Genomic DNA, 17,044 nt, shown 5'->3' with positions numbered 1-17,044 from the left:
GGCAAGTTGTGCCCAGAGGGTGCAGGAGTTTTCCCACCCCTATATAAGTCCAATGGTCCCCTTACCTAAAACAAAACAAGGCTCAGGATGAGAGCCAATGAACTATCTCTCTCTCTCTCCCTATGTGTGTGTGTGTTTGCATGCGTGTGAAGTTAAGAGTCCTGGTGACAAAACTCCAGACTGTCACTTTAAAATGAAAACAAGCCCATCTGATTATCTAGGGAAAGACAAGAGTCCAAATTACATAGGCGCTGCCTAGTTTGCAAAGTGCCATTTTTAAATGAGTAAAATGTATATTCTTTACATTGAATGTTGATTAATTCTGTACTGATATTAGTAATTAAAATGAAACATTAATTTTCTCACAATTAAAAAGATTTTTCAGTTGTCCTCTGTGCCAACTCTTGTGACACTTAAGAGCCATGAACACCAGCTACTGTAGCATTTCTGCTGTGAACTTCTCTTAGAAAAGTCATTTAATGAAGTGGCAGGTTTAAAAAAATAGAATATATTACCATCAAAGCATCACCTTCAAACTTATCTTAATCAAAAGGCAGATGAAAAACTTTTCCCACCTTTTACCAGTTGGATACATTGATTAATCAGCTTACTGTACTGGCAGAAAAATCAGATTCTCTGGGTAATGAGTTCTAATGTATGATATTCTAAACTAGAAATCAAGAAACAGAGGATCTGCTTCATTTTAGGAAAATCTTGAACTGTACTCAGCAGGGTACCAAGTACCTTCTTCAGGGTGCTGCATATCATCATCAATTAATGTCTTTAAATATAAGCTCCTTCTATAAAACAAAAGTTACAGGCTTAATGCAGAAACTGCCAGTTGAAGATCTGTCACCTCTGCTATGCAGGTGGTCAGGTTGAGTGGTTATAATGGTCTCTTTGGGCTTAAGATCCACAAATGTTTGACTTCCCATTGATGAGACTCAGTTATTAACATGACTTGTCTGTTACCAAATAGAGAATGTGGATGATAAATGGGAAACAGAGTTGTTAAATTGTCATTGTTTTGCATAGCTTCCTTTTCTGATGAAAGAATGCTTAGCAGAGACTGGTTGAAAGAGGGACTTCTCTCCCTGGAAACAAGTCCTCACTCAGTGCAGCAAAAACTGGGTCGTTCCACCCATTTAGCATTGACACCCATGATTCTGTGCGGAGGAAGATGTAGAATTACAAAACCTACTGATTTGATATGAAGAGACTCTGATTTCTCTGTTATGCGTTATTATGCTGCAGGGAATGACCATCCGTCCCCTTGTGGAATTATTAGATGTCAAGAGGAAAAGAGAAAGTGCTCCCACTGTTGGAGAACAGATTCACATGCGGGTAAGTGGTTCAACTCTGGAAACATAGCCCAAGCATCCTGATTGTCTGTGCCAGGAAGCCTGCTCATCTAGCAATGCAATTTGACTACACTTATCCATGGCCAAGACACAAAGTGCATTGAAGTCAATGAAAAAACTCCCACTTTATGCAAGCTCCACAAGTAAAAACAATCAAACCTAGTCCTGGGGATAAGGATATACCTGACACAAAGAAAGCGTGCTCTGCAGTGGTCTTCCATGTCCTGCCCCTGTGTTAGTGGGGCTGAGGCCACATACATATACATCCGGAGGAAGACGGGGCTGTAAATACTTAGTTAAAGTTAACTGGATGTTAATTTTTGTGGTGTTGAATTGCAAGGATTATCAGACATGAAAAACAAGATTTGGTTTCCCTAACACACTGGTACAGGGTTCTAAACTAAATTAATGTAGTTGCCTTGGCTCACTTCTTCTCCAAGTCAAAATATCATTCATTTCTATGGTGACCTATATAGCCTTGATGTAATTGGAAAACTTTTTAGTGTCTATCAGCTTTAGTAGATCAGATGTTATGTCAAATGCAGTAGCTGAAAGCCTTAGAACTACAGATAGAAATCACTTTTAAACAGTCACTTGAACAGGACAGGAAGGCAAAGTGATTTGCTCAAGGTCATGGAGTAGGTCAATGCCAAATTCAGTAATAGAACTCCTGATTTCACATTTGCAGGACTGTGACTTTATCTGCTGCACCACACTGCCTGCAGGACATGCTGGGCTAGATCCTCAGTTGGACCAGTTTTCAACTGAATACGGCTGTGGGTAATTTTGGGAGGTTAAGGTGGACAACTAGAGATAAGTGGAATGCAGGGTGCCATGGGGAAACTCCTTTGCACCTCTGATATGCTGTTATACCTTAAGTGCCAGACAGAAGGGACATAGAGCTGGTTACCTTCACTGTGCCAAGTGGGGATACCAGCTTGCCAAGGGTAAGCTTCAAGGCTGATTTATACCAGTGCAGCAGTGCAGAGGAACCAGTGCTTGGGTCACTGTCTAGCCCACTGCACTTTACATATCAAGACAAATAGGACTTCAAAACATTTAATTGGACATTGACAGTAATGGCAGTTTCTGATTCCCATTGCCAATTTTTAGGGCTTACAGGCACACATTAAACAAAAGGGAAAATGATTGTGTAGAGGAAACAGCCAAGGTGACTGTGCAGTACGCCCAAGGGCTGCCAAACACAAGGAGGGAGCAAACTGGAAAGGTTTAGTTTTGTTTCTCATCACTTCTGGTTCTTTTAATTGGAAGTGTTACTTGTAGCAATAGTTGGTATTGTGGCAGTGCAGTTTTAAAACAGATGGAGTCCCTTGAAACATTTTGTCAAGGGTAAAGTATGGGTTATAAATAGAATGTTTTTAATGGTAAAGCATTTTTCAACTGAGTGCTAATTTCAAGGGAATATTTCTATTCTTTTTAACTAACAAAAATAAAGGTGCTAGGTCTGAGAGCACTGGTAGGATGAGCAAATGCTTGACTCCTCACAATTAGTATGTATTACCGGGTTTTGTCTAAGGTTAATGAAATAGTTGAATAGGCTGAAGAGGTTTTTTCCTATAGCAAACAGGAAATACTTTTCTTCTTTTGTTTGTGTGTGAATAGTAAATCATTATTGAAGATGTGTTTATTGGGTAATGTTAGCTGAAAACTGCTGTGTACCAATTAAGTTAAGTAGACAAGGTAACAATGCAGATAGTTAGAGAGCAAACACTCAGGAACCCAGAGGCAGTTTTCTTCCTTTAATTTATTTCTTTAGTGGGGATAATTGTAATGTGCAGTCTGAGATCCCTTGTTCCCATTCTGATGGAAAAATATGGCCTAGGATTTTTAAACTAAATATTTGCATTCATAGCATCACAAATAATGGGCTAATTTTGCAGCCCTCATGTAACCAGAACTTTTGCCAAGGATAGAATGGAAATGGGCCCACTGTAGATACCCATCAACATAAGTAGCTATGCCAGTCTGCTGCTGTGATGGACTGGTGATCTCCGTGCATTGAACAGTTTTTAAATACCATTAGAAGCACTAGCACAGTGTTTCCCAACCTTTTCCATCCCAAGGCATGCTTACATTAGTAAAAACTTTCCGTGGCATACCTGTTGATGGATTCCCCATCCCCATAGTTATAAGCTCATTGTAACTCATTGCTGCAACAAAATTCTGTGGCACAGCTGTTCAGAGGCTCATGAACTGTGCATCCCCCACAGCCAACACATGCGCAATAGATGAATTTCCTTCTGCTTGTTTAGTTCTCTCTCTCCCCTACAGCCAACACATGTGCAAGTCTTCTGTGAATATCTCATCAGCGTGGCTTACTCATTAGTGCTAGATGGCTGGAGAACTTTCTTCCCATTATTCCAAAATTCTTGGAACATAACAGGGAGCTCTCTGTGGCTCACTGGTGTGCCATGGCACACTGGTTGAAAAGCACTGACTAGCACATCCCAGCCACACTCCCGTATTTAGCTGTAGCTAGTGTCCAAGGCTTCAGAGGACAACGAAAAAGAAATGAATGCCAGAATAATGCTTTACTTTCTGCCCCCTACAGGCAATGAGATACAGTTGCCTTTTTTAGCCTAATCCTGTAGATACCAGACACTTGAATTCAGATATAATTTGTGCTGATTATCAGTATTATATAACTAGGGGTGAGTGAGAGGGACATCAGCCAACTTGGAGGGCATCAAAATTGTCCCCCATCCCTGTGGAGTCTGTGTGCCTTCAGCAAGAACAACTCTACAGTAGGGGTGTGCGAAATGGGTCCTATTCGATTCAGATTCGTCCTGAATCAGGGATAGTGATTCAATTAGTTGATTTGGATCACTGTCCTTGATTCGATTTGGCTGAATCCAAATCTGAGGATTTGATGCTGATTTGGAGAATCAGCGATTTGGACGCAGACACAGCTTTAAATGTTTTTTCTACATACCTCAAGGTACCAGCATGGCTTGTGAGCACTGCGATCCTGGGGCGCATGGAGAATCCCACAGGAGTGTGGGGGGCCCTCTATGTGCTTGGTAGCAAACCTGGAAGTAGACTGGAAGTACTTCCAGTCTACTTCCAGGTCTTCCAGGGAGCACTCAGGGGGGACCCCCGCATCCCCCTGGCTCAGCGATTGGCCACAGGGGGACCCTGGGTGCTCCCTGAACCCAGGAGGCACTAGTCGCTGAGCTGGGGGGATGCATGGCGGCCCCCCAGCATGCTCCCTGATGGACCCGGAAGTGGACTGGAAGTACTTCTGGTCCAGTTCCAGGTCTGTTGCTGAGTGCACTGGGGAGCCCCCCACGCTCCTGTGGGACACTCCATGCACCCCAACATCACAGGACTCACAAGCTCTTGCTACCTCAAGATATGTAGAAAAAACATTTAAAGCTGTGTCTATGTCCAAATCTCCAAATCTTTCCAAATCTCTCTGATTCTCTCTGAGGGTTCCGATTTGGAGAGATTAAAGGGTTCTCTGATTCGATTTGGATTCAGAGATTTGGGCAACGAATCGGGTCAAATTTCCACCAAATCAAATCAGGGACTGAAGCTTCACACAGCCCTACTCTACAGCATTTCTCTTGAAGCAGCAGCTGGTGCACAGACATTACAGTGCTACTGCTTTAAGAGCAAGAACCAGAGTGGGCAGAGCGTGCAGTGATAGCAGCAGCTAGGGTAAGATTCTTGCATGGCACTTCTTCCCCAAGCTCTTCAAACCCCTGTTCACCTCCTTCCCTGGCTCTTAGACCCATTCCGCCCCCCTGCCACGACTCCCCACTCTCCTGCATGGTATGCCCAGGTCCACTGCAGATTACTAGCTTAAGAACAACTCTATTTTACCATGTAATCCCATTCATAAACTTGTCAGGCTCCACCTTGAAGCATTTCATGTTCCTTGCTCCCATTGCAAGCACCATTCCAAGCTTCACTCCTTTTAATTTCCAGTATAATTTTGTTTGTGATATGTTTGAATTTGTTTGATCTTGTGCCAATATTGTTAATATAAATAACTCTTCCTCCTCCCTGATATTTACCCTATGAATGTGTTTACAAAGAGGAATTAATCATATTTCCTCTCACCCTTCATATTGCTAAGCTCTTTTAATTGACTCTCATAAAATAGATTGTCCATTCCTGAGACATTAACATGGCGTTCTGTCTGGATTAGCAGTGTAGACATTTCCTGGGCCTATCAGAAACACACTGCTGGTACTGTACAAATATAACAATAAGAAAGAGCTTCCTGTCAGTGATTTGTGGTTCTGATCCATCCTAATTTAAATATATGAAGTGTAAAGTTGGGCCAGAAATGGATATCCACTAAGACTCAGTGGGTAAATAATTCACCTATTTCATTTATTCCTACATGGCAGGGCAGGTATCTGTCAAACATTTATTACTCAAACAAACTTCTGCTTAAAAGACTAAGTACAATTAATCTTCTTAGTATTTCCTATTGCTGGAAAGATGGAAAACAGAATCTTAGGAGAGAGGCGAGAAGGCAAATTTCTGTAGCATTACATTTTGTGAGCATCCCTCTTTCAAGCCACCTCTGAAGGACCTGTTTTGACAGGCAAAAAGAGTGTGTTTTTTCTTCAGTCACATTAGCTCAAAGGAGTTAACCTGATGGAAAAGCCCCACCAAGTCTTAGGATAGCATTTCTGAAATCATGGTAGCTGGTATTCATGGGTAATCATGGGTTGTGGTATTCAGGAGAATCAAAGTATGAGGAAAGCTGGATTTAGAGAGTATGCTCACATTCTCAACTCCATACACATTGGAAACTTAGAATATCTCTAACTGCAAAAGTAGATTTCTCTAACTAGAATGGGAGGAAGCTTCTGAGAGCTTAGGTCCAGGTGGTTGATGAAGTAATGAACAGTAGCATAGCAGAATCTGCTGCCTGTCTATTGATGACAGCAGCTAGGGAGGCAATTTGGAAAGTTCCAAAGACTTTGAATGTGTGTTAAGCTTTGTAAATAAACCTGTTCAGGATCTTTCATACAGAAATGTGGACTGGCTCTGGGACAGGGGAGAATTTATTATTCAAGAGAAGCCCCAGCTACCAGCTGTGAATTAAAGGCATCTTTCTCCTGAGATAAGTTGCCTTCAAACCATGATGGTAGGAGCTTTCAGTGTTTATCAAGCCCCAATATGCAGAACATACAAGCCGTTGGCCATCCTGCATGTATCATAAGGAACAGATCCATGTCCCTCAGTGATTAGTCTTTGTTTTCACAGAACTGAAAGAAAGAAGCAAATCACTCATTGTACTCTAGAACCAAAGAATATGCATGTATAATTGAACGGGGAATTACACAGATGGCTCCTGTCCTTGTTCACTGGATCTGTGTACCTAGCTAAAAATGTCTCACATTTTGTCTGCTGGTTTTTGATGTAATCTAACAGAGTTCATCATGTATGCAATAATACACCAGTGTATAGCAAAATCCTCTCTTCTGTTTAGTTCTTGGATCATTTGCTGGCTGGCATAGAAGATATATGTGGACACTGGGGACAGTATTACTGGAAAGACAAGTAAGGATTTGCCAAAAATACAACTGTGTACATGTGTAGAAGAAAATGAGCCTGGTTCTGTTTCCATAAGTTTCCACTGGGGATTGCTGAGCTTCATCCATCCATGTGTCATAAAGCAGATGACAGTTGCAAACAAAGAGAGGGCAGCTTCTCCTTTCTTTTTTCAAGCAGGGAAGATGTAACCAGCTTGTCTGGGCACCAAGTCAGAACAGACCATCCCCCTTCCTCCATGACGATTCTCTCCTTCCTCCTCTGAATGTCACACATACTACAGCACTGAAGAGGATTCCTTTGTTCTCTTCCCAAAACCCTTATCCCAAAAACCTTAGCTCCCCCTCCCCATCAAAGCAGACTCTGAAATGCTTTAAATGAAAGGCTTACAAGAGTTGTCATGCCAGCACCATGCACAGCACTTGTTGCTTCAGTGATCATTCCAGCAGCTTGTTTCTTTGTGGTGCTGATTGGGGCCCTAGCCCTGCAAATATGTACATGCTTACCTGGACAGATTTAAGTTAAAGTTGCTCCTACATATAACAGGAAGCACAATAGTACAGCTTGAAAGAGCTGAACCTCACATTTTCCAGACACCATATTTTTTGCCAGGGTGTGCTGATTCTTACTGCTGGTTAGGTATAGCAGGAACACTAGGAAAGTGCTAGTACCATCTGGGCCTTTGATATCCTGCTGGGGCAAAGTTGGAATGATGCACCAAAATAGCAGAGTGAATTCATTCTGATTTTCAAGAGCAAAAGTGTCAAAGAGGAACTTGTGCGCACCCCAGTTTAAAGACTAAGATGCCAACATTACTTATGCTCATACAGACATGGCTAAGCTTGGAAATGTTGGGATCATTCTGGCATTATCTGTTTCAATATGGTTATTTCCATTAGTCTTTCATTTTTATAAAATTGAATGTGCCCCAGTCCTTTACATCCTACTTTGTGGATTATGGGGAGTTTGGGGAACTACCAGTAATTTGTTTCTCATTCCTTTGTGAGTCTCCCTCTCTCTTTTTTGATGCTGCTCTAATTGGTTTGGAGAGGAGCATGAAGTCCTTTTACAATGACAGCTGAAGGTAAAGGCAGAAGATACGGGATGTCCAGCCCAGCATTCAGAAATAAGCAAACTCAACTCTAAAAAAAGGGACATGGGCAGACAAGGACATTTTCATTACTTTAACAATGCTAGTGATACAACAATTAATATCTCTGTAGCCTAAGGAAAAACCTGTTTCCTTTAAAGAACAGGAACAGTACATAATCTATTATTTGTTGCCTTTTATCATTTATTTTTCTTCATGTTACAGGTATTTGCTGTTATATTATTGAACCTGCAGATATTCTTTACATTTCTGGTTTAATTCAGTTTGCTCCTCCTTCCCTTTCATTGTCCACCTCTCCTCTTCCCTGTCAGTGCTACTGCTGTTAGTCATTCTTGTGTTTAGATCAGTGAAGAAGCACAAATCTGAAAACAGTGCTTTTCTATGTCCACCTTGTTAATAGCAGGGAAAGGTAAGTTGTTTGGAACAGTCTTTGGAAACTGCTGTCAATGGACAAATCACAAACTGGTAGATTTGTACACATTTGGGAAGTTGGGTTTTATAAAGGAAAACAAAGACCCTAAAGTGCATTGCTAATGATCTACCATATTTAATTATTTCATTGTACAAACACTGATATACCTTCCTTTCTGGTAAGGATTCTAGGTAACAGTCTGACACACTTTTTTTCTGCTGAGATTTACTGTATTTGGAACAGCCACTAGAGGGTATTGAAAGTGTTGCCTACTTACAAATTCAGGATTGGATCCTCCTGAATGTAGCGCATGTTCCTGTTGGCTAGAAAGATATACATGGGGCCAAACAATAGCCAAGCCTAAGTGCCAGTAACTGATGTGAACTAGATGTGCTCCAAGTACTGCGATGAGAGCTGTCTAAGCAGACAGAAGAGGGAGCTGAATTGAGAGAGGCTTCTGGAAGCTGCTTAGGCTGCTGGCTTGATTTCTTTCAAGTCTGTTTGATCTGATGTATCAGATGGACTTTAAGATAGTTTTGGCTCTTTGAAGGCATTTTATGACATGACAAATTGCATTCAGAGGAGCGTAAATAACTTAATTTAGGGGTGGCCCTGAATGCTACATCAGGTGCTCAGGGCAGCACAGGGCCTGATCCTGGCATGCAGGGCTGGGTGGGGCAGTACAGGCCCTGCAGACTGATTTCTGTATGGGGGCATGCAGGGCTTGGCAGAGGCAATACAGGCCAGATCCTGGCTTGTGGGTCCAGTCTGGCCTGCAGATTGCCTTGTGCCACTCAGAGTTGATCACCACTGACTTAATCTATGTGCTACACTATTGAATTAATATGGTGTCCAATCTTATACTTGTGATATGCCCAGGCAGAAAACTGGGCAGGACAGGTATCCTGAACCATTAGTTGCTGGAAAACACGTAGTTAAAGGAGTACAAGCTCATCTGTTAAAACTAGGTCTGAGTCTTGGAGTAAAGTTATAAAGGAATTTCTGTAACTCTGTTCAAACCAAAGAGCATGATGGTGTAAGCACAACAGTGTTTTCTCTTGGGCATATGGAAGCTTATGCTATATATCTTTGATTTAGTTAGTCTATAATGTGTGAATCAACCCCATGCTTTGTCTTATTTGTTCTTGGACAGATTTGAGTACTTCAACAGCAAGTATTTGCAGAAGTTCCTACTCCGAGAGTACAGCCAGCCCAAATCAAGTATCGTGCTTCTCTATGAAAAGCTGGAGAGGAAACATGCCATTGAGCTTGTAGAAGCAGGCCAGTTAATTCATACACCATCCCATGCATCTTTGGTGTAAGTATGTTCCTAACCCTCTCTAATGACACACATAGTAATTCAGAAAAGCTAATGTGAGGTGGATTCCCTGCTGGGGAAATCTGTGGGGCTTATTTCCCGGTAACACAAATGTGCCCTCAGGGAACACGGAAATGACAAAAACTTTTCTCAAATGGAAAATGTGGTTAAAAAAACTCCTGACAAAACTCATTCCCTACATGTTTGGATTGTCCACACTACATGAATGGGCTCTCAAAAGATGAAAGTGCTAGCCAGTTCCCTGACACAAGATGGTTATACAATTAACTTTATAGTAAAACACTTTCCCCAATTAAAATTCAGTTTGTCAGTTGATTCCAAGTAGCTGAGGCACCAGACTGGCTTATCTGCCTGGGCTGCTGCCTACTAGGGATGGTGAAGGAATAAAGATTGCTGTAGCATGGAGATGGGGAAGGGACCCAAATGCAACCTCACATACATCAAATCTGAAAGCACTGCTGCCTACATCTGGGGTGACCAAGCAGCTTAGTTGTGCTCAGTGACAAAGGCTGTGACAGACATGGAGCCCCCATTCAGCAGTTAACTGGAAGAGGAAGCATGTCAGTTTGACCTAGCTCCCCAGCTTCTGTATAGATTAGGTGCTTCAGTGGGGCTTTTTGGGGCTTTTATCTAAAGCTGATTCAATCAGCTATTAGATAACATTGCCAAAAAGCCCTGCTGAAGCACATGATCTATACAGACATTTGGCAAGCCAGGTCAAACCAACATGATGCCTCTTCTGGGCACGCACTGTGCTTGGCGTGGGGACACGCTGAACTGAAAGTAAAGCACTTTTTTTTCTTCATTTCTGTAAGCAGCCAAAGGGACCAGATACCAGTATAGACTGACCAATATCCACTGGGAAAAAAACATACTAGTGGTTCTTCTTGTTACCAAATTTGCCCATTACTTTGGGGTGTGCTCATTTATTAGGGATAGTTTCTAGGGTCTTGGTGATTCTGTCAATGTGCTGCTTGTGTTACTATACGGAGCTGTATCTCTCCCTTCTGCAAGCCCTCACCCCCAGTGGAGTTATCTTGCAGGACTCAATCTCAATGGGACTGGGGTCCTCCAGTCACCAAATCAGTCATACACACAAACACACACAAATTAACGTGACACGCCTGACCTGGCCGGGCTGATCAGCATGGACAGGCTGACACCCTCATATGCCAAGAATCAGTTCATAAGAGCAACAATAAAATGCAGTCAAACACAAGCACACAGGTGAACAGAATCCCTCTGAATCCGGCTGGGTGTCCAGCTGACACCCTCATGGGCCAGCATTCAGTTCATAAGGGCACGTCTGAGTCAAACTGGGTCAATCAGCCTGTACAAGCTGATCCCCTTATGTGTTTCAAACTCAGAACGTCCCAATCTTTGGCCTCTTGATGAGCAGACCCCACAATAATTTGGGCTTCACAGGGAACTTTAGCATAGGTAAAAGAAGCGTTGCTGCAGAGCATGGGAGGAAAGAGAAGCAGAGAAGGAAAAATATACCCAATTACTACCAGTTTGACTATAAAAGTTATTTATTGCTAAGCATATGAAATATATAATAGTACTAGTAGTAATAGACATGCAAAAGAAAAACAAACACAAACAATGACAATACTACCCTGGTTTCACTAAGTATTTGGGGAAACTTAGCTCAAGCTTAACTAATACAGTTCAGGTTCAGAAGTTTATGCCTAGAAAGAAGAAGAGAGAGAACGCTGGGGTCTCACCTAGTCCACGGTACTCAGGCTGCAAAGCTGACAGGCACAGTTCGTAGCACAGTCCTTAAAGAGAGAGATGATATGTTCTTCCAGCGTCCCAAGAATGACAGGGGATGGTGTCAGCACAGGAGTTTTCTTCTTCTTTCTTCTTCTCCTCCTTTCCTCCTGCTTCTTCTTCTTTTTCTTTCTCCTCTTTCAGCACACACACTTACAGATTTTTATACCCTCAGTTCAGCTGCTTCGAAGCACCCTCAGTAGTGTAAATCATTGTCTTTTCTATTGACAAGGGGTTAACTGGTTTGGACCATCTCAGGAAACTGATTGATAATCAGGAAACACTTAAGATTAGGGAGTAACCAAATGCTTGGGAGCCAGCTTGAGATTCCTATGGATGGCAGATATACTGATGGGATATCTCATGGTTTCTTCAGGAACAATAGATAGCTTGCAGCATCAGGATTTTGGATTTTTACTTGTTGTGCACAAGCCTCAGCTTAGCATGACTTTTCCAGATCTTACTATAGTCTTTTAACAGACTTAAGACAATTTTTGGGGTGCTCATAACCTTTTGTGGAGAGGACTCCCACCAGTCGTCTCGGGAAAGATATGACAACACCTGTGATTAGGGCTCTAGCAGGCTGGATGCTGTGATGAACACTTAACCATTGTTCAAATGTTGCCCATACCCCCTCGGACTCGGTCTCTTGCCTCAGCATTCCCTAACCTGGCAACCGAGTTTTAGTCAATCAAGTTTAAATAGGCCTCCCACAGTGGGACCGGGGAATGTACGGCCCGAGATGCCTATTAAACTTAGAGCTGTGTGTGTGTGTCTGGGGTGGGGAAAGTCCTTAGCAAATCCAGATTAGGACTGGTCTGATAAATGCTGAGCTGGGTGTGTGTGAACAAGGGTTGATTAACATTGGAAGCACAGATTCCCCATCATGCAGCGCTCTCCTGCTTCTCTGGTCCCAGAATTCACTGCAGTCTCTGCTTCAGGCTTTCTGTTTTCCATCTCTCATGTAAATGAATGGTCATCTGGTTCCATCTCGGATGTAAATGAGACCTAGGGCAGTTGATTCACTCTTGTCACCCTTATCTGGTGAGGGTCTTAGGTGCGTCTCTCACTGCATCTTAATCAGTTTCATTTAGGTAGAGGGGGGGGGGGGTGAGTCCTTGTGAGTCAGGCAGACTGCATCCTGTGCCAGGGTTGCCCAAGAACAGAGAGCTGAGGCATAAAATTCTGGGTCCATGGACTTGGAAGTCTGCATCCCAAAGCCCATCCCACTTCAGGGAAGAGTTACATGGAGACCTTACAAAGTTTCCTCTCTTCTGCTTCTTGCTTTCTGTCTCCACAGGAAGGGTTGGTGTCACCCAGAAAGATAATAAATTAAAATGCAGTTGGTGTCCAGTATCACTGAATTACCCAGCAATAGACCTCCTGTCAGTGCTGTGTGGGTGCATATCACTGCCTAAGATTGTACCTGAACAATGAACATTTACCCTGTTTGTGTGGTACAGGCTGGTTTTGCACCTGTACAATTACTTAGTCATTATGGAGAAAACAATGGCAAGCCTGGGCAGTTAGGTAAAACATTAAAATGACAGACTTTCATCCCATCTCCTCCAGACATTTTTGTTCTTCCACTGGTTCTTGCTGTTCTCTTATCCAAAGTCCCCATATTGTTCTTTGTCTTTGGCAAACAAGCTGCTGATGGTAACCTCCACTTTATTAAGGGACTTTGCAGCTTATCTCCCGTGATAAGCATTAATGAAGAACCTATGTGTTTTCTTTGCAGTGACAGCCGAAAGTCTGCTGGAATGGTCAAAATAGTGGATAGCCTGAATTCAGATGTACTGGAAAATATACAGAAAATATTGGCAAGGAACCTGTACAAAATCAGAAGAACGGTAAGGTTTTGTTTACTCGAGATATATGGTATTCAGACAGTACAGTACAATTAGTGCCTTTCTCAGCAGCATGTGCAGATGTTAGTATTATTTAGATATGCTATTAATGAGCTGTCTATAAGGAGAACTGGCTGTGAGAAATGAGATCTAACACTCAACTCAATGGCACTTCTTTGCTGCTCTGTTTACAACATGGCTTTTGAATGCTGCATCCAAACAGTTCGATAATTTCAGGAAATGTTCTAGCATCAATATACAGCACAGAAAGGGGGAAACAGGGAATATATGGGCAGCAAGGCATTTGTTTACCACAGCCAGCAGCTTTAAGCATCTCTCCAATTGCCTGTAGGTACAAGAACTGCTTAGGAATTGCAGTTAACACATTCTATCATAAAATCCCGCATCCTAGCTCTGCTCATGATCCTGATCCAACTGAAAGTGTTGGCAACCTGAAAGACACAGAGAAAAAAATATTAAAATGGGGTTGCAGGGAGGAAGGGGGATGAATGAGGGATGAAGGGAATGATGGCACACACAGCCCCAGCTTGGGGGTCATTGGGGGAATAGAAAAGCCTTGTTTGGGGATGTAGAACGAAGGAGGAATGGAAGAACATTGGGGAAAATGGGAAACAAAGGTGGCACAGAGGGCCCTTGGCATAAGGGAGAATAAAGGACCCTGGTAGATAGAAAATGGACGAGTGGGGCCACAGAGAACCCCTGGTATCCCAGGAGGTGTGTAGAGTTTACAAGCAGTCTCTCTTGTGTGTAATGTTTTTGGCCTACAGAAAGCTGTGACCCACTAGTAGGAATTAATTGAAAAATGTTTTAAAGCCGCTCAGCAGTTTTGCTATGAAGCTTATACACTTGGGATGTATAAAACATGCCTGCTGCTTGCAGAATAACTCATGAATAATCTCTGGCTTTCTGTCTTAGGTTTTTTTACAGAGTGCATGACTGTGCTATATTAGTTGCTCATATGGTGAGATGTGGAGCCTTATCCTTAAAGTCTAACTAAGCCTTTGTATTTTGGATTAGGCATGAAATGCCAGATCACTGGGGATGTGGGTAATGTGGGTATCTCAGCACAGAGGGATCAAATACCACCTTTAGTCTTTCTGTTGAGCTGAAAGGCAACAAGATAAGACTTCTGGGGAATGGGAAAAGCACATGGGGAAAAATCAAGCTCTGGTTTCTGTTTTTACTAACTCCAGTCTAAATCCAAACTAGACAGTGGAAAGACTCCACATTTACACTGGAACTAGTGAGAGCAGAATCTGGCCATAAAAATTGATACTTGTACTAAATATGGTGCTGAACCAATCCCCATTAAAGCTGATAGAAAGATTCCCATTGACTCCAGTTAGAGCTGGAACAAGCTCTTTCTCATTTCATGGATGTGGAAGATGCTTTTATAATTCCTCATGGAGATTGCTTTGAGTTATCTTATGTTGAATATAGCAGATGTTTTATACATTCAGTTTAACATCTGTGTTTTGGTGGAATGTGAGCAGGTGCCAGCATACAACAGGCACACGCTTCCTGGAGAGACTGGGACAGAGGAACAGGCAAAAGAGATCCTAATCCTCAGACACAGGAGTCTTCGGTTGCAAATGAACAAAAGTGACTTGGCTCACTCTGGAAAGGAGGTAATAAGGGGTCAGAAAACCTTTTAATTGTAGTGTGGTGCACATTTCATGTTCATTCTCTTGAATATTCACTGATGAGGAGTCTCTTATTAAGTACTGATGATATAAAAGTTAGCACTGAGCTCCAGAAAGAAAATGGTTTAAAGAAAAAAGTCACAGTCTAATGCCTATACAAAAGTGTCCTTCAACCCTGATTTGAATGTTAGTGACTAGGAGACTTTTTGAGTTATCTGAAAAATTCAGAACACTCACTTGTAAGTGAACTGTAGTTCCCTGTACAGCACATTTCAGCTTCCAGTTATCATATAATCTATCAGTGTGAGGACAGTTATTTATTTAATAATCTGTTATTACCTGAGACCTGGTTTCTACAGGATGTAGGTCTATTTTTCATGTTTTCTTTTCAGGGAGGATTTCATAAAAGGCAGAACCTTTGGTACACAAGTTGTTACAAGCACAGATGGATTGTAAAACCACCCCACCCTCCAGTTCCTTCAAAAGGACAGAACCATTTTCGTGAACTTGTTATTTCTGTCAGAATTTTGTCATTTCTTAAGCTAGCTACAGTTTTGGAAAGCCCTGAAGAAATGAAAAAATAAGAAATGTCGCATATCTAATTTGTAAGATGACCACTTAAGGGCCACATCTACCACTGGCATAACCCCACGACCCTTCATGTTGTGTATCAGAAAAGAAATAGACAAAATATTTTACTGTAACTATTCATTACTGAGCATGAAAGATAACTACAATTCAAGATTCAATGCAAGCACATATTCACAAAGAGTGGAGCATAGTCCATAACTTCCATGGAAGTCAATTAAATGATTTAGACAAATAGCTATCTGAGATGGTCCAGGTATATTTAATCCTATCTTGATACAGGGAATGAACTACTAGATGATCTCTTGAGGTTTCTTTTAGCCTACATTTAAATGATTCTAATGGCAGTAGGAATGACCCATCTTATTTACTTCCAAAACCCATTTATGGTAGTTCACATAAACTGAGTGAGGAAATTAAGCATGTTTTTAAACCTCATTGACTTCAGTAGGAATTAAGCACATGCTTTAATATTTTGCTGAGTTGGAGCAAGGACTCCAAGGGCAAAACATAGCCTTTAATGCATATAATAAAAGCAGGAGGAACATAGCGTAACATTTTAAAATAAATGATTAATGTTTCTTTATTTAGATAGAGATTTTTCCCTGCTAGGAAAAGAACCTGTAGACAGCCAGAGGCTTTTATTTCACTCTGACTTCTTTTCTGAAATTCCAGTCATTGATGAGCCTACCGAGATCTGAAGTAATATACCAAATGCTTCTACTTCTAGTCCTTCATTCGCAGGAAGGTGTTTTAGCAAACAACTGCAATGATATAATTTGATCATTTACATGCTGATTGATACTTATAATTCAAAATAGATAGAAGAGAACCTGGCATGTTCTTGTAGAACATTTGGTATAATTAAATTTTAAAAGAAATACATTGAGCTAATGCTAATTTTGTGAGCAAGATTATATACGATAAATAAGGGCATTCAACTCTTAACCCTTTCACTTCATCATTGACATCCTCTGTTCTTTCTGTTAGGTATTTCAGGGCATATGGTATAAACTTCAAATGTTGAGGCTCAGACTTTTTTTTCTGATTAATGGTAATGGACTTTTAAGGTGACTGGACACTGCCAGGGTATTTAGTGGGAGAAGCAAAAGCCAGAACAGTTGTACAGTATTTGCAATGGCTTGTAAAAAAAAATGATGTGAGTGTACTACTACTTGCATTCATCTTTCAGACTTGTGACACAAGTAGTCACCCGCAGACACAATCACATGATCCTGATTCTGCCACAGGATCTTTGCAAAAGGATCTCCAATAAGTAGCATGCATCATTATAGACCATGCACTGCAGCATGGATCTTTGTATTGTGTTGTTGGCATTACAAAGCTGAACACAACATTAATTTTCAGCTTACAGTGACTGTCACTTACCATGTGTTGGTACTAACCGCTC

The 17,044-nt window shown here is 41.7% G+C and overlaps 1 protein-coding gene across 1 annotated transcript in view; it reads left to right on the top strand.

Annotated features, from left to right (window-relative positions):
• Window positions 1-15,629, top strand: part of LOC102564980 (sodium/hydrogen exchanger 2) — a 55,404-nt gene extending 39,775 nt beyond the window's left edge. Inside the window, exons 6-11 of the mRNA XM_059733120.1 lie at window positions 1,255-1,344; window positions 6,835-6,905; window positions 9,573-9,735; window positions 13,286-13,384; window positions 14,896-15,030; window positions 15,438-15,629. Coding sequence (XP_059589103.1) covers window positions 1,255-1,344; window positions 6,835-6,905; window positions 9,573-9,735; window positions 13,286-13,384; window positions 14,896-15,030; window positions 15,438-15,629 — 750 coding nt within the window. The remainder of the gene's footprint in view (window positions 1-1,254; window positions 1,345-6,834; window positions 6,906-9,572; window positions 9,736-13,285; window positions 13,385-14,895; window positions 15,031-15,437) is intronic.
• Window positions 15,630-17,044: the final 1,415 nt, after the last annotated feature.

Source organism: Alligator mississippiensis, chromosome 8 (assembly GCF_030867095.1).
Source record: "Alligator mississippiensis isolate rAllMis1 chromosome 8, rAllMis1, whole genome shotgun sequence".
NCBI classification, from domain to species: domain Eukaryota; kingdom Metazoa; phylum Chordata; order Crocodylia; family Alligatoridae; genus Alligator; species Alligator mississippiensis.
This window is presented reverse-complemented; position numbering and strand designations above follow the sequence as displayed.